At 37.4% G+C, this 25,482-nt stretch overlaps 2 protein-coding genes across 3 annotated transcripts in view; one reads left to right on the top strand and one right to left on the bottom strand.

Moving 5' to 3' along the window:
* Window positions 1-21,123, top strand: part of MAF (MAF bZIP transcription factor) — a 238,824-nt gene extending 217,701 nt beyond the window's left edge. Inside the window, exon 3 of the mRNA XM_026672052.2 lies at window positions 11,227-21,123. The gene's annotated coding sequence lies outside the window, so the exon portion shown is untranslated. The remainder of the gene's footprint in view (window positions 1-11,226) is intronic.
* WWOX (WW domain containing oxidoreductase) overlaps window positions 11,189-25,482 on the bottom strand; it is a 575,077-nt gene continuing 560,783 nt past the window's right edge. The window contains exons 9-10 of one of the 2 annotated variants that reach the window (XM_087971624.1): window positions 12,743-12,927; window positions 11,189-11,522 (exon numbers count right to left, since the gene is read on the bottom strand). In XM_087971624.1, coding sequence (XP_087827750.1) covers window positions 11,495-11,522; window positions 12,743-12,927 — 213 coding nt within the window. In that variant the 3' untranslated portion in view covers window positions 11,189-11,494. Of the gene's footprint in view, window positions 12,928-25,482 lie in introns of both variants that reach the window. The other variant, XM_087971625.1, reaches the window with a different exon arrangement.

The raw sequence follows: 25,482 nt of genomic DNA, 5'->3' as shown, positions 1-25,482 counted from the left end.
AGCTTGGCTCGAGGCTCATGATTTAATTAGGGCAACCCCCGGACCCCTGACACATGGTTTGTGGCTGGAAGTGTTTCCAAAGGCCAACCAAATTTGGCTTATTTGCAAACCAGTTTTACCAAAAGACCGTGGATCTTCCATCAGCTCAAGGTCCACATTCAGAGGTTGGGAGTTTGGCGACTTCCAGGAGTATTTACGGAGAAAGAGTTCAAATGGTGGTTTCCACGCATCAATAAGGCTTTGTTACTTGCTGTTCCTTTTAAAGCCCCCGAAATAACTCTAAATGCAAAGAAAACACCCCTCTGTTTGTGTCACAAAAGAATGGCCTCTGCAGGCTACAAAAGTGATCCTGGAAGATTCTATAAGGGGTCTGGGTGTGCTTGCTGCTCCTTTGGCTTATATTATAAAACAACAAAATCACTAATACCATTGATTCAGGGGTGCGGCTCACATGGCCCTTAAGCATCAGGCTTTAAATTCCCATCCCGGCCCACTGCAGGGTAAGCAGTGATAATTTATTAGGAAAGTAAATGTGATTGTGATGGGAAATCTCAGTGCTGTCGTTGAAAAGAGGCTTACGCTCAGCTTTCAGTTAAATAGCGTAGGGAGGCTGGCCAAGTTGCTTCCACAAGATGGCAAAACAATTTCTAATTGCCTGTGTTGATGCGAATTAGACAATTCGGGCTTACCTTGACCCAGTGGGATTTTTAACATGGTTTTTTTTTCTTTGTCTTTGACCATCAGAGAACTGAAATGCAAATTCCAAAGCCGTATTTCTGTCTTCCCTCCAACCCTTTTGCAATTTTCACCTCCCTGCCCTGTCCCACATGTCTGTATTTCCTTCCCGTGCTTCCAAATTTGAAAGAATTATGGGATATGCAGAATCTGATAGGTTAATTTTAGAAATAAAAGACAAAGGAGAGTCTAAATATTATAAAACATGGAATAAATGTTATAATATATATATAATAGAAGACAAGTTCTAAATATTGGGTGTTATGCTTAGATTAATTAGTAATTAATATTTTAATAAGGGGATTATAAATGATGAAGTAAAATGTATTGATGTATAACAAGGATAAGTTGGATGTATTGTGTTGCATTCACATAATTAAAATTAATTTTTTTAAAAAATGCTTTTTTAAAACAGAGGTAAGCACCCTTAAATTCAATCTTGAAAGGCCAAAATAGCTTTGTATTTTCAAAAGTCAATCTGACCCAGAATTCAACACAACTTGGAAACCACATTTAGATTGCAATTCTATATATGGGCTTGTACCATATCCAACATATAGATTATCCTTTTGGTCCAACATTTTTATTAAGTTATAAAGTATTACAAAATGCAAAATACAAAAGTAAATAAAAGAGCAGTGAGAGGAGAAGGGAAAGGGGAGAGAGAAGTGAGGGAAAGGAAGGGAAAAGAAAAGAAAAAAGAAGCTTTGACTTCCATTAAATCACAGCTTTTTTTTAAATTTTCGATAATAATATGAACAAGTCATTTCTATAAAATGACTACTCTGTTTAAAGAAAAGAACATAAGTACTTTGTTTCCACATGGAAATCCCTTCTGAATTTTGTGCCTGATGTGGAAAAGAATGTAATGTTGACTTTGGGTTTTATGGATTATCACATTTAGATTATCTTGATTTCACAGCAAAAAAAGAAAGGAAGGAGCCATATCACAATCAAACTATGATGAAAAAGCAGAAACAAACTCAAATAGCATTTGCCCAAGTTTGGAGTCCTCCAAAGCTAAACGAAGGGGATATATCATGGGGCAAGACATACACAAATGTGTTGACTTCAGTGTGGGCAGAATAACGGAGATCCCTCGTAAATCCAATACATTCATTGGAAATAGAGTGGAAAGGATTTGTGAGACTTGCAAAAACTGACAAATTAAAAACTGCAGATAATCTCCCTTGATTGTGGCAACACATAAATGAAAATGCAGATAATTGATTGGAGCCCTTGGAGCAATACCTAAAGGAATCCCTCAATATTTTGATATTATGAATTTATTGGAACTGAATGCCCTAATATTACAAAAAAAAAAAAAAAGTTTGGTTGGAACTGCCTACATCCTTAGGCACTACTTTATCATTCTTAGGTCTTTGGTTAGGAACTGAGCTTTTCACCAGTTTTAGGCTGCAGATGACTCATCATCATCTTCATCATCATCTTCATCATCATCATCAATATATTTTGATCCTCTTTTTTATAGGTTTGGTTGCATCATTCTCAATTTTGAAACGAAGCATTAAATGCTTTGCAGAATGTTGCTCCCTTCAGGATAACATGAGGCCAGTGGCTCATTTAGAACTTTACACTGGATTTAACTCAAACTGCTGAAAAATGACTCTTCAATCATTGCTAACAGTTTGCTCGGTGGGAAATTCCACACTTGTCTAATCCAATTTCCTACCATAGCAGACTCCCCCCCCCCCACTCTACCGGATACTTAGCTGGTGACACGGAGGGCTTCAAGATGCTATTTGGGTGCAGCAGATAAGCTGGTTTTCCAAGAGCTAGCAATGTATTGGCTCCTTCGGGGAAGGGGATAGTAGATAAAAACTGTAGGATATGCGGAGACAGTGATATTAGGATCCACCTGGATCCTCACCCATTGCATTTATACAGACCCCACTCTTTCCCCATCTCTGGGAAAAAGATGTCCACGTGAAGTGCCTCAGTCTAGGAAATGCTTATTTCCTTGGCCTCTTTGTGCAACTTGCTCAAGGCCTGCTAGTTCACCTGATTACTAATTGATTTCAGGCTCATTAAATTAGAATTTTTACTTGAACCCCACAGCTTTCCTTTCCTGGCTTAATAGAGACATGTGGACAAAATGAAATTTGTGACTGATTTCTTGAAGGAAAACAAAGGGTCTGTCTGTGTGTGCACATGTGCACGCACACACACACACACACATATATTGAGCATGTTAATTAATGTAAAGTACTCGAGTCCCCCAAAACCTCTATATCTGTATTCCAGTATCTATCTTATTTTATCTTATCTTATCTAATCTAATCTAATCTAATCTAATCTAACCTATCCTCTCTCTCTCTCTCTCTCTCCTATTATCTGTCTATTATCTATGATTTATCTCTATCATCTATTATCTATCTAATCTAATCTAATCTAATATCTATCTATCTATCTATCTATCTATCTATCTATCTATCTATCTATCTATCATCTATCTATCTATCTATCTATCTATCTATCTATCTATCTATCTATCTATCTATCTATCTATCTATCTCTACAATTCTGGAATCCCCCAAAGCCTATATATATATATATATATATATATATATATACAAAACCCCAAACATATATGGGTTTTGGAGACTCACAAGTATGATTTCACATGCTCAGATACACACCTGGTCTCCAGAATTCTTCCAAAAGAGAAAGGAAAGGAAAGCTTTCTAATATTATTCAATGATTGCTTTCATTTTGTTTAAAAGAAAGACAGGGGGGAAATGGTGCTCGACTACAGAAAGGTGGACGTTCTCTCCATTATATAAAAAGATAATTTTTGAGGCTGATTATGTCTTTTAGGAGTGGATCACTGAAGTGTGATGGGCTTACCTCCTTCAATTCAATAACATTCTTCTTCTTTTTTTGCTATTGCCAAGGCTTTGTTATGCAGAAAAACCCAAAAGAAAGCAGGGTTTGCTGTTGAAAGCCTGTTTGTTTGTTTACCTGGATTTAAAGAATGCCTGATTCCAACCAAGTGTGAGTGCTTTACATCATTAAAAAAAAACAATTGATGAAGAAAATAGAGGATACAAACCCAGAAAATACATGCAAAAAGGGCAAAATATTTTCAGGGCAAAATCTTACCTGCCACTGCTCCAAGATCTGGGAAAATACAGTACATAGGTATTCAGGTACCTATGTATTCAGGTATTCAAGGTGGGAGCTTTAATGTAGTGGTATGTGAGCAAGACATTGGGAAATGCTGCCTAGGGAATGCTCAAGGCACAGAAGGCATAGCCTCTTGGGCTGTAAAGGAGATGGCAGGAAATTGGTACTTTCAAACTACAAGATTCTTTTAATGTAGCTTTATAATAAAGTAAAAGCAGCTTTTCGGAGCCCTGGTGGCACAGTGGTTAAAGTGCAGTATGGTGAGCAAACTCTGCCCACAGCCTGGAGTTTGATCCTAATGGGTTGATTCAGGTTGATTCAGCCTTCCATCCTTCTGAGGGCAATAATGCTTACAATATAAACTGCTCAGAGAGTGGGTAAACTGCTTATGGGGCGGTATATAAGCCCAAATGCTATGGCTGTAGGTAATATCGGTCATGTTTCCTTTCTCGTCTACATGGGAAAACTGACACATACTTATTTCTGTGAGGTTGCTGTTCCAAAGGGCAGGTGCTGTAAGAGAGAAGGCACACCTCCAAATTAGAGGTGGTATTCAGCAGATTCTGACCAGTTCTGGAGAACCAGTAGCAGAAATTTTGAGTAGTTTGGAGAACTGGCAAATCCCACTTCTGACTGCCCCTGCCCCCATCTATTCTCTGCCTCCCATTATGTCCCAGCTGGGTCTTCTTTGGTTGCCCTGCACAGGAGAACAGAGCTGGAAAGCAGGTTAGTGGGATGGGGAGGGAAGGGGGATTTTGGAGTAACCTTCCCCTGCCAAGCCCACCAAGCCATACCACACCCACCAAGCCACGCCCACAGAACTGGTAGAAATTTTTTTTGAATCCCGCCACTGCTCCAAATCCCAAGAGGTAACATTGTTTAATTGAACAAAGACACCCCACTTTGCCAGATCTTCCTAGGTGGACAGAAACCAGTGGGAATAGTGGTCTTTGAAATAACCAGAGCCTGGAGTGGCAATGATGTTGTGTTGTGGAGAAAACTGCCTAGGGGAAAGAGGCCACGATTTGCAGACGATTTAGTTGAAGCTAAATTCCTCTGTAACAGTTTTCTCCCTTCTTGTTGTGGTTCCTCTTATGTGTTCTTTTTGTTTTCTACTCACTCACTGAAAGCAGAACAGATGTGAAAGCAGATGTGTCCATAGGTTAAAAAAAAGGTCAAGTCTGCAGCCATGACATTGCAGTGAAAGCTCTGGACCGACCCCCCCGAAAAAAGATAGATACTCCGATAGCAAGTTGTGTTGTCAAAACCAGAAGGGAGTAAGCCGCTTGAAGATTAGACCGTTTCTCTTTTCCCAACCTTTTCTTAGCCTGCAAAAGTTTCTGTGGTTTGCCTCCACTGAATCTTTGTACAGAATGACCCATATTTTGCATGCCTAAGCCTGTGGCATTTTAGAATATTCCTTTATTATGTGCAAGAGTTGACCTCAGAAGGCTATGTTTAGGAAAAGTCATACATAACCATGTAGGAAATGCAAATAAGTTGCATATTCTAGTAGGAAAAATTGGCTTGCCAGATAGATACAGCAAGGAAAGGAAAGCAAAAATATTGTCCATAAAATAGCTTAATAATTTTTTTGCGGAGTCTTGTTTTGCTTAGATTGTCAACTGAGACAGAAATTGTCTGAAACCTATTGGAGAAACTGGACAGGTTGGTCCACTCAGATCCTCTGCTATGGCATAAAGACTTAGCAAACTTACAGCGATAGCACTATTGCTTGTTTATGCTGAATATAGGCTTAACTCTTATCTGTCAGCTGATTGTTGCTGATTTGGGGAATCCACGTTGTCCTGAAAATGCTGGAAAAGTTTCAGACCTTCATCTCCCAGGTGTTTTTCTTTGAACGAAAGCAATGGTCTACACTGTCTACCTTATATTATCTGCCTTGCATTATCTGAGTCGAATCCTTCCTTCCGAGAACTTTGCTGATGCACATTTCATTTCCAAGTCAATCTCTCTGCAGTTTTGCTCCTTCCTTATACACAAATGCATTACAGTAACAATTGTTTTACATGTCACACATCATTAGGTATTCCTTCTTCACTAAGCAGGAAATAACAACTGTGCTCAGTTGTCATTGGGACAGTCAGAGGCGTCCTGGATTCTCCAGTTTTAAAGATGGGCCACTAATTCATGGAACCCCACCATGAAGGAGATCTTTTAAAGAATTTAGGACAATTTTATAACAGTTGAGAAGTATCACATTCTACACAAGAGAGCTATGGAAGAGTTCTCAGTTAAAACATAAAATCCAGAGCTTGGTGTTTTTTTTTTTAAAAAAAAAATATTTTGCAGAACATTCCAAAGATGGAGCCTTTTAAAATTCTTTGCTTCAGCAAGATATTTTATTGTTTTAGGAATAAGGATTTTTGCTTTTATTTATAGAAATTGTATAGTTGGAATGAGTCCACGGATGCCTGCAACTGCCCAACTGCACTTAAAACAGGGATAGGCAACTAAATCCTCAGCTTCCAACTGTGTTCAATATGTCAGATTTTGTTGGCATTTTGAAAATTGCTGGAAGAAAAACAGCGGTCTAGTTTCCTCTCATTCTCATGCGGAAAACACAGCTAAAAGTGCAAAAGAATGTCTTCCGGTCTCTTCCTCCATATCCAGAAAATTCCCACTGAACCTGACTTAACATATCTTTCCCACTTTGCATCAGTTGAGAGTCAACATCTACCCAACTCATTATATGAAGGATTCTTGACCATGAAGGAATTGCCTACACCTGACTTAAAGAAAATGAGCTAATATCAGCATGTTTGGAGAAAGCAAAAGAAAATTCAATCCCGGTAGGGCTGTGTCATTTCAGAAGGCACGTCTTGTAATGGTGCTTTGGAATGACCTTGGGAGACGGGCCAGGGAAATGCTGCCTAAGGAGTGGTCAGATAGGAGGGACACAGGTACATAATGGATGGAGGAAAATGCTCAGAAGGGACTCCCAAAGTTCTTGGGCTGATGGCAGGAGAATTGTAGCTTTACCATAAATCATGATTAGCTTACCTGGCTAATTCCCCTCTGGTCTACCAGGTAAGGCTGATATACCTGTTTCCATCTCCTTGCCATTCTGAGCTAATGGACAAAATTAACATGTCATGGAAAATACTAAAACATATGAAGAACGGTTGCAGGAACTGGGTATGTCTAGTCTAATGAAAAGAAGGACTAGGGGAGACATGATAACAGACTTCCAATATCTCAGGGGCTTCCCCAAAGAAGAGGGAATCAACCTATTCTCCAAAGCACCTGAGGGCAGGACAAGAAGCAATGGGTGGAAACTAATCAAGGAGAGAAGCAACTTAGAACTAAGGAGAAATTTCCTGACAGAACAATTAATCAGTGGAACAACTTGCCTTCAGAAGTTGTGAATGCTCCAACACTGGAAGTTTTTAAGAAGATGTTGGATAACTATTTGTCTGAAGTGGTGTAGGGCTTCCTGACTAGGCAGGGGGTTGGACTAGAAGACCTCCAAGGTCCCTTCCAACTCTGTTATCCTGTTCTGTTCTATTCTATTCTAAAATGTTAGAGACTTATGCAGTACACTTCTTATTTAAAAAAAACACACACACGTATATTTGCATCCAGAAATGCAGAACATCCCATCTTAATGATTCTAGAAAAGTTTAGCCTCATCCCCCCACCCTCGAAATAAATATTAACCTATTCTTCTATATTTTTCAACAATGCATTGGTTGGACTGCAACTAACAGAAGTAGTGCTTTCACTCTAGTGCAGGGGTTCCCAACCTGGGATGCTTGCACCTCCTGGGGGTGCGAGACGATATTCCAGGGGGTGCGAGAAAAGTCCAGGTAATTTTTATTTATTTTTATTTATTATGCAATGGATTAACTTTGTTTTCATTTTAGAGTTAAGTATCGTTATTTAGTGGCCGTCACATACATAGCTGAAAAGATTCAATCCTACCATATATTTAACGCGTTCAGTAGTTCCTAAAGTCTAAATTTCAGGGGGTGCGAGGTTCGAGTGAAATTTCTTTAGGGGTGTGGGGCGAAAAAAAGGTTGGGAACCACTGCTCTAGTGAAAAGAATATTTGTTAATTTTGCACCTAACATATGGAATGAGTATAAAGACGTTATGCTAGCAAGATGTGTAGTTTGACCTATGTTTTTCTATGGGACTTTCGTGGTCACTCAATAAGGGTGATTCGGACATTATATAGATTTGTCAAGAGGCATCTTTATAGGAAGAGCAAGTGATTGTATTGGAAGAGCAAATACCAGAAGCCGAAGATTAATCTAGTTTAGCCCTGTACAAAGAAGCTTGGGAATGAGTAAGGGTTTATTTCTCCAGACTGGGCAGGGGAGGGAAAGAAAGAGGCTTAAGAAATCCGGAACTGTTAACGGTGTTTATTTTGTTCTTTTATTTTTACTGTGCTTGGGGTAGTTCTCACTTTTTTCCTCTTGTAAACAGTTTCCATATCACCAAATACATAGATATTTGTTGTAAAAATCCCTCTAATTTGGGAAGGACCTCGCCCAGAGTACAGGCTGATCGGAACAGGGAAAGTAAAGTTTATAGGAGTGGAAGACCAAAAAGAATTACAGCAGGAGAGAGAGGAAGTGCTTATCAAACAACGGAGGCCATTCTCTCTTCTAGCCAGATATAATTATCAATTCTTAAGCAGCAAAGGACAAAAGAGGAACTGTCTAGACTATCTCACTTACAAGATATTGATTGTCCCAGTGATAAACTGGTTAGTATAAGTGTATTTGGTTGGAAAGGTCATGAGTTTTAACACCTGGCAGAAAGCTATTCAACCTTGACATAAGTCACATTATTGCAGTGTTGCTGAAAAAGGCTTTCTAAGGCTCAGCTTTTCACCCCAAGGAGGTTTGCCTTTTGTTCTATGGAAGGAGCCCTGTTCAGAGCAAAAATTGCATTTATTTTATTCCTTCTGAAGAGTTCGATTACCATTTTTATAATAATACTCTCTTCTTTTTAAAGTAACCAATGCAGAGAGTATTCAATACACAGGAGGCAATTACTTGTTCTTGTACCTACTAGTGATGTAGTTTTAATAAATATGGTATTTAAAATGAATTACATTTAGATTGCTCTACTACATTCTTGACTGGGTCTTGACTGGGAAAGAGTAGGGTCTGTATAATATCAAAGGACATCAGCGAACCATAGATATGTGCACCAGGATAAGAAAACCTAGCCACTTCAACAGTAATAGATATTTAATATGATAGGCAGAGTTTTCCTCCAATAACATGTGGTGTTCTTTTCCAACAAACCGAAGTTCAGCCAGAAAAAAAAATTGCATGTAGAGATAGATGCTATCATTAATGAATCTGAGAATGGAAGCTGTTAGTGAAGAAAGAAAAACTTTCAGGCACCAATTTAAATAAATTATCCGATGCTTCATCTATCAACAGATCAATAAATAAATTTGACTAAAGGGAAATGCACTGAATTATGTACCAAAGCACAATGCAGCATTTAAAGCTAATGGCTTTGAATTATCGAGAACTTCAACCATTTATCAAAGTGCAAAGAAGCAATTATTTTGGAAATATTGTTCCTTTTTATTTATCACAAAGCCATTTCATTCCTTTTAAATATTGCTATTTTGGTTGCTTAAAGAAGGGCTTCTGGAATGATGGAAAGCAAGGAACACAGTGGTAAGGAGCAGATTAGATGATTAAGACTAGATTTTTGTTGTGTAGCAAAGACAAGTTTAGTATAACAATTCTACTTGGGAATCTAATGTATTCCTTTCTTTAGCAGCTTGCTATAAATATATGATAGATGCAGCAGCCAATAAGGACAATCTATGTATGCTTTAGGAACACAGATTTTATTCCATCTTTCAAATAAGCTCTCCATTCATTTCTCAATTGAGGTATGCCCTCGCCTCCTTCTAAAAGAAATTGCCATTTCTCCTAGGTTTACACAATCCCAGGAAAATGGGTGTTTGAATTGGTGGGGCCAGCCATGCTTCCATGTTCCACCCTACCAGGCCTCTTTTAACATAAATGGACAGGCACCATAGAATTATTCTTGCAACATAATGGAAAACAGTGTAGGAAACACATGTGGTTCAGCGAGGTGGCATGCAAAATAGATTGGCTTGGATCTAGAGAGAAGAAGATATGATGCTTTTGCTGCTTTTGTATCACCAAAACAAGAAAAGAGTTTTGTTTTGTTTTGTACTGAATGTGGGAAGAGTAACACTTGGTTGAACTCTTTGTATACTTGGACTTTCTCTTATCTTTCTTACACATCACAATTTGTAGTGAAGGATGATGGAAATATAATGTAGCAACATCTGTGCAACATTACTAGCCTTGAATGCCCACCTAGTGCTTACTGGGTTTATTTTGGGAACGGGAGTAGAAGGTAATCTAGTCTACCTTGTGAATGAGGTTATTTGAAAGGAGATCTGTTCTCCAATCCAAGACTTTTTGTGGAAAACTTCGTATCATCCAATTACTGGTTACTGAGTCCTTCTGTGTTCAACCACACAGCAGGAATAAATTGCAAAATGTGTATGTTAGTAATTAAAGAACATTTTTTTATTACACACCAAATGCATCTTTTTGCATTACATACAACTGCCTTAAAATGTGGAATAGTACCACTATTCCCTGTAATGTAAAGAAAGAATCTTGCTTAATGCACTGCTGGAATGAGCACTGAACTAGTCACCACAGAGGTTTACAGAAGAAGAAATTATTTGGCTAAAACTGTAGAAGGAAATTCATTATAATTTCCATCGTCTGGCCTTCATGAGATCTCGGATGAGGTTCTTCTGAAGACTGACCTCTTAATTGCCAACAGTCAAAGGGAATACAAGAGTGGTCCAAGAATTTTTCTTCATGTGGAGAAAAGCAGAAGCCGTCCCCTTTTCTCCTACAAGAAGGAAAACACCTTTTCTCTGGTTATCCAGGAGAATGTATGTAATGTATTGTAGATTGTATGTAATGTATGTAATGTAACTCCATATGTATGTAATGTATTGTAAATGCCATCAGGAATGTGTGCTTATAGTATTTTCTTAAAGCTTCTGATAACACTTGGTCCTTAAGTTAAATCTAGAGAGACAAAATTGGTTCCTTGGACTAGATTCAACTCTTCCCCTGGAGCAATCAAGAGCCCTGAATTTCTTAATGATTATGTTCATTAAGAAAACGATTGTTACTCACTTTTCTTCTTCCCAGCCTGTCAAGGGCAAAGAGAACACAGCCTTGGAAGAAGTAAAAGGTCAAACCAACCAACGCAACGAAAAAATGTCAGTAAGAACATACTAATCCCAATGTAGAATTAACCATTTTTTTATTTGTTTCTTTATTGCAGATAACACGATGCCGGTTTGCAGATGGCTGACAACAATTTTCTGGCATGAAGAGTAAAGCTACAAAGCACAAAACAATGGGGGAAAAATAAAATAAAAACCTACAAACAAATGAACTCGGGATAGAACAAGGGGGAAAAAAAAGTGAATTTTCATGGTGTCGAAGAATTCTTTATTTTTCCTCAAGTTTTCTTTTCTTAAAAAATAAACAAAAATAAACAAAAGGAACTAAGACATTCACAGGAACTATTTCTCTTCAGGTGACAGTACTCAAGCATGTTCTTTTATTACATTTAAACTGAAAAAAAAGAAAAGAAAAGAAAAACCGAATGAACATAGTGCTGAGTGAACTGGGCCACTGGTGATGATATTTGATGTACATCCAACTTTCCTTAAAATTCTCAATTTTTAATCCCTCTGGCTACTTACACCCTATGTGTTTGTAAAGAAACGAGTTCACCCTGCAGTATTTAGAGAATGGTTTGCAAATGTAACTTTTAATATCATATTTTATGGATATTGTACTATATATATTTAACTAGAATGGGTGTAACCTGGACTTTGAGAATCTTCTCCTTTGAGGCAAAGTGGTTTTCATTTGCTATCAAGAAGACTTTTCGATTATTTAATACTTGGGATTGTTTTACTGAACATTTAAGTGCAGAAAGCAAAACCAGCCATGGGCTATTCTCCTTAGAGAGGAGAATCCAAATAACAAACTGAAATTCCAAGGGGGTTATTTAAGTCTTATGTGTGTTTCATTTTTCCAAGCAAGTACAGTATAGAAATCAAACTTCTCCAGGGCCAATTTAACCCATTGCAGAAAAGTATTTTTTTTTAGTCCTGCTACCAAACATCCACTATAGCAGGGAGCTGGGATATCCCTAGTGTGTGTACCTGTTTTAAAACATACTGCCAGGCACTTCACACTTTATTTTCCTAGTTGTGCACTGAAAACAAAAAAAATAAAGCACGGAGTGGGGAGTAGCATTATGCTTACAAAATTGTAATGTGCAATTCAGCTTCCATTTCTTTTCTTTTTTTCCTTCCAAAAATGCTTACAGAATTATTCTCTGACTTTTTCTAGGGCCTCTGTTGGATATTTCCTTCTCTATCTTTTTTTTTTTCCTTAATCAGTTCAGACTGTAATCATGGGAAACAAAGCTAAGAGAATTAAGCTTATCTCTATCTTTAAAAAAAATAGTTCAGACACTAATCATAGGAAGCAAAGCTGAGAGAATTAAACCTAGCAAAATTACGCTCTCCATTAGCCCCGTGCCATTCGTATTTCCCTCCCGGTCTGTTTTTCTGCTGCTCATGATTGCTACCATTTCGTTTAACGCTAACTAATTTGCAGCTCTAAGCTTCTAGTTGATAGGATTGGAAGAGTTCCAATATTGGCACGTTTCTTTCTCTCCACCTCCCCAACAACTTCACCCCACCCCACCCCACCCTCCTCTCTGTCTGACAGTATATATCTCTCTATCCTCTGCATGTGCTGGTCTTTCTCCTCCTTACTTGCCCTGCCTGCCAATTCTTTCCTCAATCAGCTTCTCGCTGAGTTCCCACAAGGCAGCCGCATCCGTTCCGTTCTGTGCCTGTTGCGATGGCACGCAGCGACAGCAGTTGTTGAAATACATCCCTCCCAGGCCTTCCAGTTCTGCCGCCACAGCACAGTAGACAGTAGTGGCTGCTCCTTGTTGCTGTAATTAAAACAAAACAACACAAAAGAGAGTGAGGGGACATGTTGTGAACGCAAAGGTTAGAACCAGGCAGGCTTGACAAAACCCATGTGCTCATCAAGGGCAGATTAGCAACTTGGCCTGGATTCAGAACTGAGTCCAGAAGGGCCCTGCCCTGTGCCATCCATCTTATAATTAGTGGTGTCTAGCTAAGTGTGAGTGAATCCATCTTTTCTCACATGAGTAAGGATGCTCTTTTAAGTAGCAGCTCAATAAACGTAGCTGGATAATCACACGAATTCTAGCCTTTCCCTCCAATCAATTTGATGAAGTGTTTTTTTCCCCCCCCAGAAAGGAGCATGATTTAGAAGGGTAAGGTGGATGGCTGAATCCAGCCTCAGGGCCACTAAAGTTGATCGTCTGCTCCTATGAGTGACACACAGGTTTGTTAGCATTTGAGGTTAAAAATGAATGTAATTTGAACAGCTTGAAGATGTGTACAAATGTTTTTGAGGGCCCTCTTTTCTCTCTGCTTAGGGTTGTTTTCATTCAACTTGTGAACCAAAGCTTGAAGATTGTGAGTTTGCGAGTTGTTTGGGTGGCTAAACTTGCGAAATCAGCTCCGGCAAAAAGAGATAGAGGGAAAAAACAAAACAAATAAGACTCTCTATGGCTGTCCTTTGCAGTGATGCACAGTAGGAATATACTTCCAGGTACAGATTATGAAGTGCATAGACATTGAGGTGTCAATGGAGATAATTTCAGAAGATGCACAGCCTGTGTTTGTTGCAGATTCACCAGCAAAGATCTTTCTTGCCCCATGAATAAACATTGCTGAAATGAAGAGTAGGGTGGGGAAACTACATCAGGAATTCCATGACAGCAACTGGGGCTAGGAGAAGATACCAACTCCTGTCCTAGGAAGGAAGGGAATATGCCACCTTCCTCCTAAATGGGTTGGATTCCTTTGACTTGGCCATCCAAAGTGTCAAACATTGCCCCAGATATTTTTACATTGAAAGGAATTACCCCATTTGCATGTCTCTTGTAAACTTTACTAGGACAATTGATTTGGAGAAAGAATTTGAAGTTAGATCAAATCCCAAATATCCTTTGGGATTTTTTTGCCCAAGTAGGTAACTGACCGCTCTCTGATTTGTTATTCTAAATAAACTTAGAGGTGTCCACCATATCAGTAGCATAGAACAAAATTGGAAATGTTGCTAAAAATGTCTATGTGCATGCACACACATATATGAATTGCCAATGGAGTCTTAGTTGATGGAAAAGGATCGCTCCTAACTAAAGTCCATTCATTGGGGAATGATATGATGGTGCTCATCTAAAGGTCTAACTTGTTAGCAAATAGCTAAAGTGGACTTTTGGGCTTTAAGGTATGGACTTAAAACTAGTTCTGGAAGACTCTATTTATGACACAGTGGGAAAAAAAATATTAAATTAGAGTGGAGCTTCAATTGTCTGATTGGGGGAAAAGATGGAGATTTACTTTGTAATCTATTTAAAGACCCGTGGCTACTTATATTCCAATAAGAAGTTTTAAATCTAGAATCTGGCAGGTTATTATTTTCAGTGAAAGATACTTTTTTTGTCTTGTTTCCTTGTCTGGAAATATGATTTTTTCTAAGAGGAGAAACAAAAGAGCTTGGTTAAACTATCTACTATTCTTTTTGTGAGAATAGTATGACATCATAAACATTGGTTTATGTTACTCATAAACCAATACAGAAACTCTCTGTTTTAGTTAGACTTTCAGTCTAACTAAATAATTTTATACCATAAATATCTTACATTATAGATCAATGTAAAGAATACTTGTCATTTCCATTGTGATTTCTAAATATTTGTTTCCCTAAAGGTAGAAGAAAGATAATACTAACTATGCAAAATATTAATTTTTCCCCTTCTGCCAAACTACATATTATCCACATTTCTGAAAAGTCTGACTCCAATTATTAAATTAGGAGGGAAGTTACTTATCTGTTATTTATGCTAGTGTGAACATAGTTCTTTAATATATATTGGGTGGAAGTAAGGATGAAAAATAAAAACAATATTATTTATAATATTCATAACAATGCCAGCAGAAGGAAGAAGAAAAGCCCATTGTGAATTAATTGTATGCTTTAAACACCCTTCCTCATTACATACATCACTTATGGCTCAGGCTATGACCCAACTAAATTGAATGTTTGTCAAATAATCACAGGCATTTTAATTAGTGCTGTCACTGAATTAAAGGAATTTGAGTTGTGTAATTGGATGAGGTTTAGTCAATTGGCTGCCTTTGTATAAATTTGCATAACCTAATTTGTGCATGTGTCTACTTACATAAGACCAACAGAACTGAAGGAAGCCCTATTTTCTTTTGCTAGAGCTTTTTCCAACATGATCTGTTCAGTCTTGCTTTCTTGGTGGAATGAACTGATCATACTTCCACTTCTTACAAGGCGAGGAGATTCCTGCGAGTGGGGTGCTAAAGAAACAGCTTTCAATTTCTATATCAGGGTCTAACTCAGTTGCATGTGTGGAAGCAGCTGGAAAATGGCAAAAGTCCAGTTTAAAGGGCTAAGGGGAATTCCTTTTTGTAAACAAACCCAATTAAAAAGTGGCATTTCATTAAAAAAAAACCCAACTTGCTTGGACGTTCTGAAGACTTGATTTGAACGACGTTAGTTTTGATCTCTTCAGTTCGCTGGTTATGTTCACAAATAGTGCAGCATTTCATGAGAAGAAGTGGAATACAGAAGATGTACATTTGTTTTGACTGTGCTGCTTTATTTACAAAAAGTTGGAAAGGTCATAGGTGGCCCTCTAGGTGATTAAAAAGCCCATCCTCAGCTCCCCTACTTGTTCTCTCAAGAAAGTCTAATCTAGTAGATATTGCTGTTAATGTTCTGTTAATGTTCATGTTCTGGAACACTGCTATTTTAGGAAAATTGCAAGACATTTAAAATTGCGTTTTGTAGTTCTAGGATCACATGTTTTCTCTCCTCCTCCCTCCAAGATTGGTGGGCAGGGCTCTGATACTGGATCCTCATCTTTCTGTCAACTTCAGGGATTGATGGAAAAGGTAGAATAGGAGAGATTGTCAATGTCCTATCTTCAGGGTTAGAATTCTACTAAATAGATAAAGTCTTTCATATTGTTTGCAAGGGGTAAGGAATAATACAAATAAATTGACTTCAGTTTCCAGTGTTACAGGGATGGTCACTTGCCCACACAAGTCTAGTCTCCAAGCCTGACCTTTGACTCCAGACAAGATCTTCCATCTTAAATTACTTAGAAATAGAGACGAGGGTGAACCTCATCACTTCAAGGGGTTGAACTGCTGACTATTAAGGAATGATTATTACTTCTTGTAGACTGTTTTTTCCTGGCTGTTATTTATGTTATTTATCACAGGTGGCTGGCTATAGAAACTCAATAAATAAAGCAATCAATTCAAATATGTGAGAATGCTCAATTTGGAATATAAGCAAATGTTCCTTTGATTTTTCTCCCTTCTCCACGGGTCCCCTTATAGTTTTTCAAAGACAGTCCTTAGCTTATCTGGGGTTCCTGGAATAATTTATACCATCTGCCTGCTTGTTCCATTTTTGTATTATATAAATGATTTTGAAACACCCATGGATATTTTCTGGATGAATATGTAGATAATTTATTTTTCCTATAGATGGCAAGCGTTTGTAGGACTTACATGGGGCATAACTCTAGAATCCCTCATCCAAGAAGAAAGGAGAAAGAAGAAGTTACGGTTAAACTGAGTGATTACAGGTAGTCCTTGACTTATGACCACAACTGAATCCAACATTTATGTTGTTATGTGAGACAGTTATGAAGTAACGTTTGTCCCATTTTATGACCTTTCTTGCCAGTTGTTGTGGTTGCCAAGTTAATAACATAGTTGTTACGTGAATCTGGTTTCTCCATTGAATTTGCTTGGCAGAAAGTCACCAAAAGTGATCACATGACCAAGGGGAGACAGCAATGGCCATAAATATGAACCAGTTGCCAAGCATCTGAATTTTGATCACATGACCATGGGGATGCTGCAAATGGTCGTAAGTTTGAAAAATGGCCATAAGTCACTTTTTCGGTGCCGTTGTAACTTTGAATGAGTCACTAAGTCAAGCACTACGTGTATTCAATGGGCAAGAAGATATGGGGAGAGTTGAGGAATGATCTCAAACAGCCAAGGAAGCTAGTTAAGATTCCTGCCCTTTCAATGTTTTTGAAAGGTATTAGAGCCTCATTCAGTATAGAATATTGGTAGCTGGTTACTACTGCACAGGCATTTTGGGTGAGGTGGATAATTGCAATCAATTAAGCAATGAATACAAATTAATATTGAACTGTCTTAATGCTACAGGGGAAGAGGGCATTTTCATAGGCACACATGGTTTTTAAAATCTCATTATTATAAGTATGCAGCCATTAAGTATCTAATGTAGTCTAGTGCTCCTGATGGAAAGACATTATAGGCCTAAATGTTTAGTTTTCAGACCTTGCTGTTTTTGAAGTGTTTATGTTTGCTAAAATTAGCATCCAGCCCTAAAACATACCAGCCCCATACACACAAAGGAAAGGAAAGGAAGGAAGGAAAGGAAACTTTAAATGACATTGAAAGTTCAAAATGAACTGTAATCAATATATTTTGAAAAATCATTATGGCATTTGTATTACTGCATGCCATCACCGATATGAGTCTCTTTCCTCTGTTAAAATAAAACATAATTTGCTGGCACTTTAAGGACCATTAATGTTTTGGGCATCAGTTGTGTGTCAGGAACTCAGTTTGTATACCTGTGTTGTAGAAATGTTTAGAGTTATAGATGTGTTGAAAGGCTGGTTTTTATTTATAAAAGTGCAAAGTTCCTCTAGCAGAAAGTAATTTGATTTCATTTTAGTTACCTTTGTCTCATTAAAATGCATTAGGGAGCTGACTGATAAGATATAGCTTGATCTGGAATTTTGTTATGTTTGGTAAGCCGAGGTGGCCTATTTTTATGACTGATGTTTAAGAAACTGGGGTACTGTATGTATTTCTTTTGATTTTGATTTTTTTTTTGTTGAGTTAAACAGCAGCTTCTGTTTTCTATAATGATATTTTTGGTTAATTGTGCTGCACAACATAGAATCAAAAATAGATATTCCTATCCTTTCCTTGGCTTCCATAAGACAGAGAGTTAAACATGATGCAAGATAGTAGAGAGTTAATTTCTTAATTCATTTTGAAGAGGAGCCAGGAGCTGCAAAAGATTTTAGGACGGCAACCTAGTGTGTGTTGTGGTTAATTTGGATGGATGTATAAGAAAAAATGGAAGTCTGAAAACTATTGGACAATCATTATCTCTCACCAGATGGAGGATAATGACTTATAACCCCATTCCAGGTCTTATTCTGATTATTATAGGCTCATATTGTCAGAAAAGTGAAACTATTAAGATTATGTTAATGTGTATGTGCAGGCACAAATACGTAAATGATTACAATAATTTAAATATTGTACATTTGCTCCATGATGGGGAAGAAAAAAATATTTTTGTGTGTGCTGGCTGAATTTGTTGTTTACATATTTATGGAGAACTCCAAATTTCCTGTTCTCCTTTCCTAAGAGTATTATTTGGATGCAAGAGTCCTTCCAATAGAGAATTACCTCGATCATTGTTCATCTAGAGATGATTTTCTAAAGACAAATGTTCCTTATAACATTAGGACACGTAGTCAGCCATCTTGTACGTACACAAATTGATGGATCTGAGCTAGTAATGTACACACCCATCAGTCATATAAGATGCATCTAGCCCACTGAATTCACCATAACGATAAATAATCTGAAAGGATCATGTCCATTTTCCCTTCTCTGGGAGGGCAGGAATGGATAAATGGAGACTATACAGCTTTAACAATTTCTAGTTTTGGAGTCTGGCATACTTTTCAGCAGGAAAAACACCAAGTAGAGAAGCAACTTAGAACTTTCCTGACAGTTAGAACAATTAATCAGTGAAACAACTTGCCTCCAGAAGTTGTGAATGCTCCAAACACTGGAAGTTTTTAAGAAGAGATTGCACAACCCTTTTCCTAAAGTGGTGTAGGGTTTCCTTCCTGAGCAGGGGTTGGACTAGAAGACCTCCAAGATCCCTTCCGTTATTCTATTCTATTCTATTCTATTCTATTCTATTCTATTCTATTCTATTCTATTCTATTCTATTCTATTCTATTCTATTCTTTAGTTAAACCTTACAGTGAACTTTTAACGTCTGTCTTCCAAGCATTTACAACCTGCCTATGGTGTGCTCTCAAGATTATGAATCAGTTTCCCCCCAAAATAATTTTATGGGGTCTACTTGGAATCACTACCTACATCATTACCATGCATTAAAATCAGTATGAAGGTGGTTAAAATTAGAATGGAGATTGCTCATTTATAAAATACATTATAAAAAGTAGGTCAGGGAGGTAGACTTCCTTACTGCTTATGAGTAAGCATTGGTTTCTCATAAAGGCAGAGTGGTCTCTTCCCATATGAGAACTATACTTCCCACCCTCCACTCACTCTCTCGCACAAATACACAACACCCACACTTCTCCCCTTTTCACACACACACACACACACACAGCCCCAGAATATATGTCCCAGAGCTTGTTGGTGCATTCTGCTGTTATTTCTCTTTAAAGTATTTTGAAAATTTATCTATAATTAGCTTTAGTAATATTTAAATATATTATTTCTATACATCATGTATATCTTAACACCATTGTATATATTTCTACAAGCCTTTAATATTCTTGAGATTATTAGTCAAAATTAAGCATTTCTTCGTGTATAATATTTCAAAAGGAAAAAAAAAGGCATCTCATTGTAGAACTTATCCGGCTTCATTTTGTACTGAACTGTTTGATCTCATCAGTTAGGAAGCTTAATAATAATAGTGATGATTTTTAAGAACTGTGAGGTAGAATGGGAAATTGATCCAAATGGCCATGAAAGATCCACTGAACTTGCCAAGACTTTTATTTTTTTATTTTTAAACCATAAAATAACAGACACATCTATTCCTATGAGCGTTTAGGGCAAAATCCACTCAAAAGACGTTCTGCATAAGCCTAAGTTCCTATGAACAAAATTGATGTGTTCCTGATAGAATATTGCTTTTAGGCTTAAAAAAAAAAAAAAGATCACCATTCTAAACCCAATGAAACCTGTGATTTCTGTGGGATTAGATTTTCGGACAATTTGCACATTACCTATTTAAATGTCAGTGTTGAAATGCACTTGGCATAGCAAGGGCATGGAAATAGGACGCCATGCTACGATAGGGCAAAGTATTTAAGTGTTAATTCTGTCTTCCAGAAGCTAATTAAGGGAATGTATTTTGCAATAATACAGATCTAGTAAGCAGCCTCTAATGTCTGGGCTCTGGCTATAAACCAGGCTTCTCCTCTATAATATATGTGTCATAGATAGTCTGCTGTAAAGTGAATTGAGTTTAGTGCATCTCTCAGGCTAAAAGACACTGGTCTTGTTAATATTTCATTTAGTACATACTGTAGCGTCTCATTTATATCACGTCTATAATTAATGGTGATAGCTTAGGCACTGCCTTTACAAGGAGAGATCCCTGTATGTTGGTTGATGGATAATGAGAAAAAAAAAATAGATAATTTCATTCACCAGCAGCTTCTTGATAGTTAGTTAATCGCATTCATTGCCAGGGTAAATAATGCTCCATTGTGTTCGTGACCATTTTAGCCGCATTTGATGGAACTAGAGTAGATTCAAAGCTGAACCATGTTTTTTAAGTAAATAAATAAAGGGACTTTTGTATTGTGCTACACTTAGCAGAATTCAAACCGTCCGCCCTCCAAACTTTTGCCTTCTTTTGTCCAAAAATATATCTCAATATGCATGTGCTAACTATTCAAACATCTGTATTTTAAGAAAAAAATACAATTAAGCTGCCTTTCTCTTCTCCTATGTAGATTGTAAATAAATGTAGATGCTCCTTTCCACCTTCTTCCCCCACTTTGTAAATATTTGTAAATATTAACAAGCTATGCATGCTAATATTCTAGGCAATTTCAGGTACTTTTATAATCCAAAGGCATGTACTTGAACTGGTTTGTTAAAAAAAAGGAAAAGAAATCTACTCCAACTCTTTAAAGCTTACTAGAAATTAAAAATTTGTTACTAGACTGTTTTTTTCAGCCTTTTGTGTGCATTTCTTTTTAATTTGTGTCCTTTCTTGGTTTCTCTAGTAGGAGATCCTTTTGAAATTATGCTGAATACCCTAATTATTTATTTCACACTTACAAATTCAAGTAAACTAGTATACTGCAAAGAGCTGGTATTCAGAATTACCTTCCCAAGTCTCAAATGACATTTTCTGTAGAAGATGGGTCACAAAATCGAGAAATCCATACACAGTTGACTATCCAACCATTAGCTACATATCAAAACTAGTGACACAAGGTATTCACATTCTCTACACATTCTCCCAATTGTGCTGTGTGGAAATTGGCCAGCTGCAAATACTGAATTTGCCCATACCACAAGTTAGACTTTTGTAGAACATTTATAACCTATTTTGGGATAGCAATAAAGCCAATTTAAAATAATACCTGATCAATAGATTAATGATCAACCCAAGTCCTGAAAAGAACAACTAAAGCAAATTTGTTGTAATTCATTCTTAAATCACTCTGGATGATCTTGATACACTAACTTTGGCAAATAATTTTAAGGGCTCAGAGATATTGCAATAAACAAAAAAAACTTCGTTCTCAGACTAAGAACTAAAAGGTTCATAGTAGATTTTTTGGGGGGATGGGGGGAATCATATGATCCTACCTGGGGATAAACTTTTATAGGAGGAGAGCCCAAAACAGACCTTCAAACCTGGATTCAGTATTAGAAAAAGGTAAAGCTTGTTAATCCACAAAAAGGTTCACGGAAGGAAAAAGGTTCTATGCGAAGACAGTCCAAACTGTGTTAAAATCTCTCTTGAAATTGCTGACAATGATGAAGAAAGATGAGGAGGAGGAATTTTAAAATGTAAAATTCCCAGGGTGTTTGAGAATTTCTTTCAATGCTCTTTCTAAACAGAGTTTTTGAGGTTATGTTACTGTTGACATGGCAAAGGAAGCTGTTCATGGGAGCAATGATGGTGATAGTTCCTATTTACACTTTGGTCCATTACCCATAAATGCCGTTGGCTACTCACTTTCTGTTCTGAGAAAGCCCCGTGGGAAGATTTCCCTGATATGGTTTCTTAAATTGAAACACGGGAAGTCATAGAAGTGCAGGCCAGTGGAGAAACAATTGCAAAATGAACATTGAGTCAATCAAGCATGTCAATGCCAATATTGGTTCAGTCAAACACGCCAATTATCTTCTGTCCAAAAGTCATTTTTTCAACTGGATAAGAATCTGGAAAAATATGAGCTGATTATGTTGATTGGCCACAGCATTAGTCCTAAGAGACCATGGTCACTGAATATAATTAGGATGGCCTTGAACCACTGCTCCAACCTATTTCCTCCCTTTGCTACACTGAAAGCCTCCAGTCTCCATAGGAGAAAATATGTTTTCTTTCACCAGGATTGACACAAAAGAAACAGAATTGACTCTGGAAAGAGTAGCATGGGATGAAGAGAAAAGGCAGGGGCATCTACAGGATGGACTTAAAGAGCATCAAAATGCTGGCTGTGACCATGTGATCAAAGTTACACCCCTTTTACAATGGACATTACATACTTTACAGAGAGGTAATTGTGCCAGTTCTGGTAATATGTACTTCTCAGGGCATGTACCTGAAGAAAGACAGTTGACCAATCATACCTGTCACATATGACCTTTCACACTTGACTATGAGCATCCAATTTCAAAGGCAGATCGTGTGCCCAAAGAGTCCTTATTATTACAGCGTTGAAAAAAGAATGAAATATTTTTACACTGCAAAAGAGCCCCAAGGAACCTTACACCATTTCCTCAAGGCACATAAAGTTTTGTTTTTGCTATTCACCCAAATTAAGCTATAATAGTCACTGTGAGAGTACAACGCTTGCATTTCATATCTGCAGAGCAGGACTAAAGTGGTGGGGAAGCTACATCTTATTTTCCCAATCCAAAATTTACCTCTTTGCAAAAGTTTGCAAAAGTTCTGTCCAGCTAACAAGAATATTTCCAAAACTCTTATCTTTCCTCAAGGAACTTGTTCAAGGACCTCTTTCAGGTTTTAGATGAAATACTAACAGCAACTTGCATTTTTGCTTGGGTTGTGGCAAGTAACAAGAGTGTGATTGCTTTTCCCAATTTCCTGCCTTTGCTCAACCCATCTTAGCACAATTTCCATAACCAATTCATGCACACACACACCATTCATATTAATCCACTTTCTTCTGTTCATTTTTTTTTTTTTTTGCTAGTTTTCTGTCTCATAGTCAGCTAAGAGGTTGGTGTAGAACTAGGAAGGCCCATGTTTACTTTAAACTCTACAAATGCATGACCTTGCAACCCAGATGTTTAGGGGCCTGGAGGCTAAAACATATGACGAATAGTTGCAGGAATTCTGTATGTCTAGTTTAATGAAAAGAAGAACTAAGGGTGACAGCATAGCAGTCTTTCAATAAATAAGGGGCTGCCACAAAGAGGAGGGGTGTGTGTCAAAGCATTAGAAAGCAAGTCAAGAAACAATGGATGGAAACTAGAGAGAAATAACCCAGAACTGACTTGACTCAGTTTTCACCATGGCCAGGATCAACTATAGGACAGCTCATTAAACTTGGTAAATAGAAAAACGTAGCCTTTAACTTGAGTACTTAGTTCATGCTGCTGTAGATTTTTTTTTCTTTCTTAAAAAAAAAAGGCAGAATATAACTGGGAGGGGCAGGATCCCACATCTTTTAATCCTCTAAGTTGTGGGCAAAGCTGTCTCTGCTTTAGTATCTATGGAAACCAAATGCAATGCAAAACTTTTTCAGGGAAAGCAAAATAGCTTTCATGCTAAAGAGATACTTCTCTTGGGCGAGGTGTATCAAGATAAACAAATTAATTGACAGTATTTGCTTGACTTCTTAGGTTTCTCAAACTTAACTTGATGTCTCTAGAAGATTTTTCCCAGTCCTTGAAGTCTTGTAAGGAGGTTTTTTTATAAGGCTGATTTGACATGGGGGGTTATGTTCACGTGAAACTGTGCTATCCTTCTAATAGAGGGTGCAGAAATGGTTCAGAGGATTATTATCTTTTGACAGACAAAACCTATTACCTTCTCACTAGGAGGGCAAAGTTAGTTTTTTTTTTAAATTCATACAAAAATGGAATCAATTATCAATATCTGCATGGTTTCACCAGGTTGGTGGATGACAGCTTGTGCAACACTTCTATTTTATGTTCTTTTTTTATCAATTCTGGAAAACACGTGATGATTTGACAATAGGTCTTCTTCAGTTAGAAAGCCTCCATGTTTTCTTTAAATTAAGTCCCCCACCCAACACTGACATGCAATCTTCTTCCACAGAAAATTAGAGGGTAATTTACCTCATCCCACCCAACTTTTTTTTTTCCTGAAAAACACAATCACTGGGAGATTGTTCAGACCAAGTTATCTCAAGCATTGTTACTTGCACAATGTAATGCGACAAAGCACATATCAATGTTTCACTATTACTTCTTAGATAATGTTTTTTTAATACAGTGCATAATTGGGTGGTGGAGTTGCCTGCAAAAATGCTGCAGCTTTTTGAATGCTGCCTGTTGATCAAATTTGTCCTGTTAAAAAGTTCTCAAGATTTTGGTGTGTAAACACGTCCACCATCTCTTTAAAAGGGCCCTCTGGCTGTTTTTTCTGTGTTCTTTTCCATCATCTGCAAACAATTACATTGATCCCTTCCCTTCCCTCATTAAACTATTTGTTTTTTAAAAGGGGCATACATAAGAGCACCAACTTGCCTACCGTCCCTGTCCTAATATCCCCTTTTATTCATATCCATTTCATGTACTCATAATCTTGTTCCTAATTATATCTGTTATCTAAAACATACTTGACAAAATAATAAATAAATAAATATGTAAGTGAAGCACCCCCTTAAGTAACTAATAGATTAACAGTCAGTTAAAAGCAGTAAAAGCAGACAGTCTGTTAAATCTGAAAGTACATTTTGCATATTTGATACATTTTATGCATAGGTAAAATGGAAATGAGATTTTATGCATCTGAGAAAATGAGATTGTATGTATTGTACACATTTGACACCTGCATACCAAGGGAGATAAGATGTTATTCATTGGCACAAGCAAGTAATCTGTTGGGACAATTTCCCATTAAAACAAAAGTTAACTTTTGAACTTCCATGTTTCATTCATGATGAACTAGAATAGAGCATTTTAAATACGAATTTAACAACGAATATTAGCAACACTGTCTATACTCATATAAAAGGGCTAGTAAGCTTCTTTTCTTCAGCTTGGCCAGCATTTAAAAAGAATAATGCTTGTCAGCATTGCTCACCTGAGGCAATTGCATGAAACATCTTATTGGAAACACCAAGGTGACC

This window comes from Notechis scutatus, chromosome 9 (genome assembly GCF_049901735.1).
Source record: "Notechis scutatus isolate UNSWTSFEM ecotype Mainland chromosome 9, rNotScu1.2, whole genome shotgun sequence".
In the NCBI taxonomy this organism is placed as follows: domain Eukaryota; kingdom Metazoa; phylum Chordata; class Lepidosauria; order Squamata; family Elapidae; genus Notechis; species Notechis scutatus.
This window is presented reverse-complemented; position numbering and strand designations above follow the sequence as displayed.